Source organism: Tiliqua scincoides, chromosome 2 (genome assembly GCF_035046505.1).
Source record: "Tiliqua scincoides isolate rTilSci1 chromosome 2, rTilSci1.hap2, whole genome shotgun sequence".
NCBI classification, from domain to species: Eukaryota; Metazoa; Chordata; class Lepidosauria; order Squamata; family Scincidae; genus Tiliqua; species Tiliqua scincoides.
The window spans coordinates 267,775,922-267,784,806 of record NC_089822.1 but is presented as its reverse complement, the minus strand read 5'-3'; the positions used below and the strand labels follow the sequence as shown (position 1 = coordinate 267,784,806).

At 48.0% G+C, this 8,885-nt stretch overlaps 1 protein-coding gene across 1 annotated transcript in view; it reads left to right on the top strand.

Annotated features, from left to right (window-relative positions):
* LOC136640321 (zinc finger protein 721-like) overlaps positions 1 to 8,885 on the top strand; it is a 108,512-nt gene that overhangs the window by 75,236 nt on the left and 24,391 nt on the right. Inside the window, exon 6 of the mRNA XM_066615363.1 lies at positions 4 to 13. Coding sequence (XP_066471460.1) covers positions 4 to 13 — 10 coding nt within the window. The remainder of the gene's footprint in view (positions 1 to 3; positions 14 to 8,885) is intronic.

Below are 8,885 nucleotides of genomic sequence, written 5' to 3'. Positions count from 1 at the left end.
TAGGTGTTATGATGTCTTGTAATGTTTGATTTATTGCTGAAGGTCTTTTCACGTTGAGGGTACATTTCCTTCCTCTTTCCAGTTTCTTTTTCCGGGTCACCTGAGATGACACTGAAATCCTGACTCTGTTGAGCATCAGATTTCTGGTTTTCCTCCAGCTTCCTTGATCTGCGTTGATCCACAACTTTCTCCCTTGTGTGGATCTTTTTATGGGAAGTAAGATGTCTGCTTGTGCTGAAGCTTTCTCTCCTCTCAGAGCATTTCAATGATTTCTTCCCTGTGTGGATTTTGCTGCATTTATTAGTGCTGGATTTAGAACTGACTGTCTCCCCAAGCAAAGGATGCTTCTTTATTCTCTTCCCTTTGGGAGGCTCCTGTTGGACTGGGATTTCATGGCAGTCTTGATCCTGACAAACAACTGATTTATTCCTCCACATATGGGATACGCTTCCCTCCTGCCTCCCTGATCTGTCTTGGTCTTTCTTGGGTGTCACTTCTGGTCGCACTGCATCTGGCTTCTTCTGATGCTCCCTGTCTCGTCTGTTGCTTCCTGAAACAAAGAGAGAGAATCTTGATTAGCAGTGCAACAGGGAAATGGGACCTCCAAAGTGCACTCCTAGGCATGAATAATCAGAAGTAAACCCAATGGATTTGGTGGAACCAACTCCCAGGAAAATATGTATAGGATTGCATCCCTGATCCGTGATCCTCTATCAGTTCGCTGTTGTGGAGGAGAAGCACAATTATGGTTAACATGGCAGGTTGCAGACTGATGGGGTGAAGGCAGTCCTGCTGGACAATTGAGTGACCTGTGTCTCTTGTTCTGCTGTATCAAACGTGTGAAAGGGAGCATCTGTGAAGCTTAGGGGTCACACACTCAAGAGCAATAAATATCAACATCAACCTTGTGATCATTGCATGTAGTGCTGCACCCTGTCCCTCAACTTGGTTTTTGAGCATAATTTCCACAACTGATTTTACACAATCCTCTGCTCCAATGACTCCAGTCTGAGCAGCACATGATTTGATGTCAAGATACCACTACGCTGGGCGGATATATCAGTGAAGCACTAGGTTGGCACAGCCACACCATCCTCACACCACCCATGTGGAGTGAAAATGGGGCAGAGGCAGGGGAGTGATGGATGAAAAGGGGAGGTGATATGTTAAATCCTATGTCTCACTCAGACCCCATTCTTGAGCTCACTGACTTCAGTGGTAGGTGTAAGTCAAAAACTACTCAGTGGAATCAATGGAGAGCAAAAGATCACTATTCCCCCCCCCCCCCGACCACAGTGTCCACTCCAGCTTTTAAGGCAAAAGCTCTGGAATAGTCCCATTCTAAGAGTGCTGTGGTGAGTGGGGCCCCTCCATTACAATAAAATCTCCTCTTCTTTAGGTGAAGGTGAGCCATTCCGATTTCTGTCTGTAAACCCATGACACGAGATTTGTTTCTGAAATTGTTGGGTCAGGATAATTAGTGACTTTCTTCATTCAGGGTCCAGTTTCATTTGAGGAGGTGGCTCTGTAATCCACCAAGGCGTCATGGGCTCAGCTGCATCAAAGCCAAAAGGTACTGTGTGCAGAAGTTATGATGGAAATGAAAGGGATCTCTTCTGTGGGTAAGTCAGGGTCCCTTTGCTTTTTTCATAAGAACATAAGAAGAGCCCTGATGTGCCTTTGGCCTGATCCAGCAGGGCTCTTCTTATGTTCTTATGTTGTTGGTTGGCAACCTTCAGTCTCGAAAGACTATGGTATAAGCCTACAGCACCCGGTATTCCCAGGCAGTCTCCCATCCGAGTACTAACTAGGCCTGACCCTGCTTAGCTTCCGAGATCATGGTATAAGCCTATAGTACCTGGTATTCCCAGGCGGTCTCCCATCCAAGTACTAACCAGGCCTGACCCTGCTTAGCTTCTGAGAATCAGACAAGATCTCGGGCATGTGCAGGGTAACAGTTGCTGCCTGTTCTTATGTTACATAGATGCTAAAAAAATAGAAATTTCTTTTAAGTGTTTATCACAGTAATGACTCCCCCCAAGGGAAAGGGTTGCAGGTGCCCACTTTACTTCCATTACACATAAAATTGGTCTGCATAATGACATTTTAAACCTATAAAATCCCATTTCAGAGCTGGGGAGTTTCCAAAGTGATGAAGCTCTTGAAAAGAAGGCATCAGTGCAATTTCTTGCCCAAGTGACTTTCTGCAAGCTTGTGGAGCAAGCTACCCACACTCAGCCTAAATGACCCACCACCAGTGCATGCACTTTAATTCTCCAAGGGTTCCTTTTGAGCAAGGACCCCCCAGACTGAAGGCACACACACACAGATTCAAAGTGGTAAACTAAGGCAAAAATATACACAGGCAACCTTGCCCATCCTGCTAAGTGGCAGGAGAGAGATGGAAAAGCAGTCCCTGGAGTCAGTATACATTTAGCAAAGAAAACAAGAAAGCTAGCTTGGTTTACTCTGCTCTGAATTCCAAGTCCTCGCTACCAGTCAATCTTTATCTTGGCAGATGGATGCTCAGATGGAGTTTCCTCTGGTTAATGCCAGGCTTGGAAGCAAAAAAATAGGTTCACCCTCTGTAATGTTCACCTCCCTGCATTACAATCTCTGCGCATGAACTGGAGGTTGTCCATGACTTTGTGTACCTTGGCTCAATGATCTGTGACACTCTCTCTCTCGATACTGAGCTAAACAAGCGCATCAGTAAAGCAGCTACCACGTTTTCCAGACTCACAAAGAGAGTCTGGTCCAACAAGAAGCTGACGGAACGTACCAAGATCCAGGTCTACAGAGCTTGCGTCCTGAGTACACTTCTGTACTGCGAGTCATGGACTCTTCGCTCACAACAGGAGAGGAAACTGAACGCTTTCCACATGCGCTGCCTCCGACACATCCTCGGCATCACCTGGCAGGACAAAATTCCTAACAACACAGTCCTGGAACGTGCTGGAATCCCTAGCATGTATGCACTGCTGAAACAGAGACGCCTGCGTTGGCTCGGTCATGTTGTGAGAATGGATGATGGCCGGATCCCAAAGGATCTCCTCTATGGAGAACTCGTGCAAGGAAAGCGCCCTACAGGTAGACCACAGCTGCAATACAAGGACATCTGCAAGAGGGATCTGAAGGCCTTAGGAGTGGACCTCAACAAGTGGGAAACCCTGGCCAAGCGGCCCGCTTGGAGGCAGGCTGTGCAGCATGGCCTTTCCCAGTCTGAAGAGACACTTGGCCAACAGACTGAGGCAAAGAGGCAAAGAAGGAAGGCCCATAGCCAGGGAAACAGACCAGGGACAGACTGCACTTGCTCCCGGTGTGGAAGGGATTGTCACTCCCGGATTGGCCTTTTCAGCCACACTAGACGCTGTTCCAGAACCACCTTTCAGAGCGCGATACCAGAGTCTTTGGAGACTGAAGGTTGCCAATATAATCTGTAAAGTTATAGGATATTTTCCACAGACCCAGGAGAGATTCCAGAGGCAATCACATAAAATTACAATTATACTAAGTCATGTCACCCCAAGTTGTTATCCAATCACAATACAAGTCATTGTCTTCTTCCCCTGTTGATGATCTCTCACACCTGTGCTAAATTCTTTCTATTTCCTTATCTTGTCTTTCCAAGGTCCCTGCTGGGGCCTCCTTGCCAACTCTCTTAGCATCTGAAAAGTGTGTTAACCCTTTGCCTAAGGCCCTGCCACCTGGCCCTTTACATATGTAAAATGGTTCTTAAATGAACCCAGCTTACAGGACCTTGCCCAGAACGCCCCATGACCTCCCTGGACTCAGCTTGACCCTTATTGTTACTTGGTCAAAGTTAAGTATTTATTCATTCCATGTCTCTTTTTTACACCCAACTCTGCCATTTATTGCCATGTTCATAACTGACATTAAAATATTTCTTATAATATGCCATTACTTTCTGTGGCTCACTTGGCAGAGCAGTTGCTTGGTATGCAGCAGATCCCAGGTTCAGTCTCTGGCAGCATCTCCAAGTGGAGCTGGGAAAGACCCTCCCAGAAACCCTGGAGAGTGGCCATCAGTCAGTGTAGACAGTACTGAGCTAGAATGGATCAAGTGCCTGATTCTGCATAAGGCCCTTGTGGCCACTGTTCAGCCTTGGCAGGAGGTCTGATCTAGAGGGTAGAGCCTCCGTCTGCCTGAAGATAACATCCACAAGGTCACCAGTTCGAGGCACCGTGCGACCTTGAAGCAGCTGACAAGCTGAAGCCGAGCTATTCCATCTGCTCTGAGCGTGGGAGGATGGAGGCCAGAATGTGAAGCCAGATCAGAATGAAACACCTGAATGTAGTGGTTCTTGAAAGAAAGAACCTTCTTTCAATTGTAAAAATCCCTACGGGAATTTATATAAGCCTGCCTGTGTAAACCGCCTTGAATAAAGTCTTGAATAAAGACCAAGAAAGGCGGTATATAAATACCTGTATTATTATTATTATTATTATTATTGTGACAATCTCAGGCACAGACGCTGTGCCAGAACCACCTTTCAGAGCGCGATACCATAGTCTTTCGAGACTGAAGGTTGCCAGTACAATCTCAGGATAATGTACTCCAGCTGTTCATGAATGTGGCTAGAATGCAGTTGTGATCCTGAGCCTTTGAAAGCTGCCATTAACAGGTACTGGCCCACCCATGAACTAAGGCAGTCGCTTCAGGCACCAGATTGGCAGGATGCAGCCACCTGCAACTGGTCACTTGCTTCTACTGAGCCTCCTTCCACTCCCTGGCTTGGGAAAGGAAGTGAGGGACTGAAAAGAAGGTGGAATGTGGCAAAGAAGTAAGTGGGGGCTCATGGCATCAAACACTCAGATCACATGGGCATTTTCAGTCTACAGCTCTGTCTAAAGCTGCTGTCCTGCTTTGCAGATGATGAGATCAGAATATCAGTGATGTACTTTGTTGACTCATCCTAACCAACAAGCTATCCCAGAAAGAAGGGGAATTTCTATTGTGGCAAAGAGTCCCTACTCACCACAGTCCCTACTCACCCTTCTGGTCCCATCCACCCAGCACCCTCTGGGCTGGAGCTTCTGCTGTATCAAGCAGTCCTGTGCATAAGCAAGTTACCTGCTGATTTCTTTTCTTCCTGGAGAAATGCAGACTCCCCTTCTTCCAGCTGGGAAATGAAGGCAGGTTTGGGAAATTCCTCTGGAAACAAGGAAATGAAATACTTCTAGGTACAAAATATTGAGACTTTCCAAAACCACCTGATTCTAGGCTCCCCCCTGCCCCAAAGGGCACAGAGTAGGATGGGGAAGAGGCAAGCTCACACATCATGTGCTACATTAATGCAGATTAATCTCACAGATTAATATGCTAAAGAACCTGACCTGGGTGTAAAATCTCATATTAAACAAAGCCCTTAGAAAGAAAGTATCAAGATCTGATCACCTTGCTCAAAATCTCATATTGAACAGAGCTTTACATAACACTAAACAAGACCAAGAGAAGGATAATTAATGTTGCTGGCCCTCTGTTTGGCTTAGATGACCAGAGAGGGCTGGCAAACTGATAGTTTCCAAAGGGCTTTTTTGGTCCCATGACACCCCAAGATGGAGTCAGCTCCGGAAGTGATCCAGTGAATGTGCACAGCCCCTATGCTGGCCTCAGGGACAACAAAATAAATCTTGAATCCTGTTTCCAATTCTCCTTAAACAACAAAAACGCCAGGTGAGTAGCCAGGCCAGAACTCCATCATGCCCCCAGTGCAACAGGCCAATTTCTGTTTGGCCAATTTCAACAGGCCAATTTCAGCCTCTTTCTGGGGTCATAAGGCACAGCCTCAGGGCAACCACAACCCTTTCAGGTGATCTTGATACACTCACATTTCCATGGGGAGAAGAGGCAGGACAGGCAGACTGGGAAATAGCCCCCCCCCCCCCAAGCAGGGCCTGGTTCTGAGCAGCCCACCAAATAATGGAGCAGGCCTAGTATTGTATTGGCAACCTTCAGTCTCGAAAGACTATGGTATTGCGCTCTGAATGGTGGTTCTGGAACAGCGTCCAGTGTGGCTGAAAAGGCCGATTTGGGAGTGACAATCCCTTCCACACTGGGAGCAAGTGCAGTCTGTCCCTGGTCTGTCTCCCTGGCTATGGGCCTTCCTTCTTTGCCTCTTTGCCTCAGTCTGTTGGCCAAGGGTCTCTTCAAACTGGGAGAGGCCATGCTGCACAGCCTGCCTCCAAGCGGGCCGCTCAGAGGCCAGGGTTTCCCACTTGTTGAGGTCCACTCCTAAGGTCTTCAGATCCCTCTTGCAGATGTCCTTGTATTGCAGCTGTGGTCTACCTGTAGGGCGCTTTCCTTGCACGAGGAGCAGGCCTAGCATCTCAGAAAGGAGATTCAGAATTCAGCTCTGTATGTAGGAATGCATGACATGCCGGCATCAGTCAGGCCAAACTCACTCTGCAACAGGGAGGCACTCTGATCTCCTGGGCACGTGTACCAGCCCCACACACCCCAGTGCTAGGGTGCACTTCTGAGAGTGAGAAATAAGAAGAGAGGCAATTCAAGCCCTTAGTTCCTACCCACCAGGAAAATGTCCATCCTTACCCAGAGAGGCCAGGATCCTATAATTCTCCATCATAACTTCCCTGTAAAGGGCTTTTTGGCCTGGATCCAGCAGGGCCCCTTCCTCTTTTGTGAAGCGCACAGCCACCTCCTCAAAGGACACCAGAACCTGGAAAAGAAATTACAGGTCCAGACTATTTATACACACATTTTTTTTTTTTGACTCAACAGGAATGGCCACTGCAAATGAGGAATGTCTTGATCCCTGGAGAAGGGGAAAAATGCATCCCTTTAAAATCAGTTTAAAAAACTGAACAGTCCTTTAACAATAGCCTCCTTAATGAGAGAGAGAGAGAGGGCAGCTGGTTGACAATCCATCAATCCTTCTCTCTCCAGGCGACCCCTCCCTTCCCCCAGCACATGAAAGAAAGGTGATCACTTTGCACTGGTGAAGGGAGGGGCTGTGTGAAGCACTTGGAGAAGGACTGATGGATGGATTGTCTTCTTAGTGACCCCCATCTTACATCACAAAAGGTCAGCAAGGCTGTTTTTAAATCACCAGAGCAAAGAAACTTTTAAATTGATTTGCTATAGTGCTTTTTGCCATCCACCTGAGTGCCCCCTCCTCACCAACAATTTCTCCACAACATCCCTTCCTCCTGCCCTTGTATGGAAGGGGAAATAAAGTGAGAGGAACTGGACATTCCCCTGGCACCCTGCAGTATGTTTAGCAACATTTGACCACCTCAGTGTCCATTTTTCTTCTCCTTTCACTGATGGAGCAATGCCAGCCACACAAAGCCCGGGACCCTGAAGGAAAATCCACTAAATCCACAGGGGACATCCACTAAAATTGAGTGTTGGGTGGGTTAGGACAGACAAAAGAAAATATTTCTTTACTCAGCGTGTGGTCGGTCTGTGGAACTCCTTGCCACAGGATGTGGTGCTGGCGTCTAGCCTAGACGCCTTTAAAAGGGGATTGGACAAGTTTCTGGAGGAAAAATCCATTATGGGGTACAAGCCATGATGTGTATGCGCAACCTCCTGATTTTAGAAATGGGTTAAGTCAGAATGCCAGATGTAGGGGAGGGCACCAGGATGCAGGTCTCTTGTTATCTGGTGTGCTCCCTGGGGCATTTGGTGGGCCGCTGTGAGATACAGGAAGCTGGACTAGATGGGCCTATGGCCTGATCCAGTGGGGCTGTTCTTATGTTCTTATGAAAATGCCACAGTCCTCATGGAGAGATCACAGCTACCAAAGGTGGGAGGCAGGATGCCTTGCCTATGATGAGAAAGTGGTCTAATGGTGGCAGACTGAGCACATTAGGGCACAATCCTAACCAGCTCTACTCAGAAGTAAGTCCTGTTTTGTTCAGTGGGGCTTACTCTCAGGAAAGTGTGGTTCTTCATCCAACACATCATTAACCTGTGCAACTCCTTGCCTCTAGATATGGTGATGGCACCTGAAGACCTTGGTGCCTTTCAAAGGGGACTGGACAGAAAAATGGACAAGTTCATATGGCTGACAACTCATAATGACTTTATGCAACCTCTGGCTTTTAGAGGTAGCCTATCCCACCAGATGCAAGGCATGCTGGTATCTTGTGGCCTTATGTGTTCCTTGGGGCATCTGGTGGGCCACTGTGAGATATAGAAAGCCGGACTGGATGGGCCTATGGCCTGATGGAGCTGGGGCTCTTCTTATTATGTATGGGAGAGGGGAGTGACCAGCTGCCACCCAGCTTCTGGGGGCCAGCAGGTAGGAGCAGCCAAGCTGGTATCCCTACCAACCCCTCTGTTCAAATTAGGGCAGGATGCAGGTGGCCCAATACAGCTATTTTTCAAAAGACAGATGTTGCTGCCTCACCTAGGGGCCAAAGATGGGGCACAGCCCAAGTGTCTGTGGGGCCCTGAGGTAGCTGGCAAAGCCTGAGCCCCTGTCCTGGAATGGCATATGCATGCTTGATGCCTCCTTCTGTTGATGCCAAGTGTGAGCTTACGGGGAGAAATTCTCCTCTCCAAGGAATCTTTGTGCAAGGACAGACAAATACTGGACTCTGCTGGTCAACTGGTTGGTCTCCAAACTCAGTGCAGGGTCCTTGGATATCTTGCAGCAGCAAGAGTTGCAAGAGAGAAGCAGGGCTTTTTCGGGCCCTGGAGCAGGAGGCTCCTTCCATCGCTGCTGTTTCAGCACTGCCCCTTACCTGAACAGGCTGCCGAGCGGCTGTTTCTGCTTCACCCCAAAGAGGAGATGGTCTGGAACGTGAAGCCATCCCACGGCCTGCGTGGGAGACAAACATGGTGGGAAGACTTTGACCCTTCATGCCCTTTTCAGATTTCACTTCCTTGTGCAA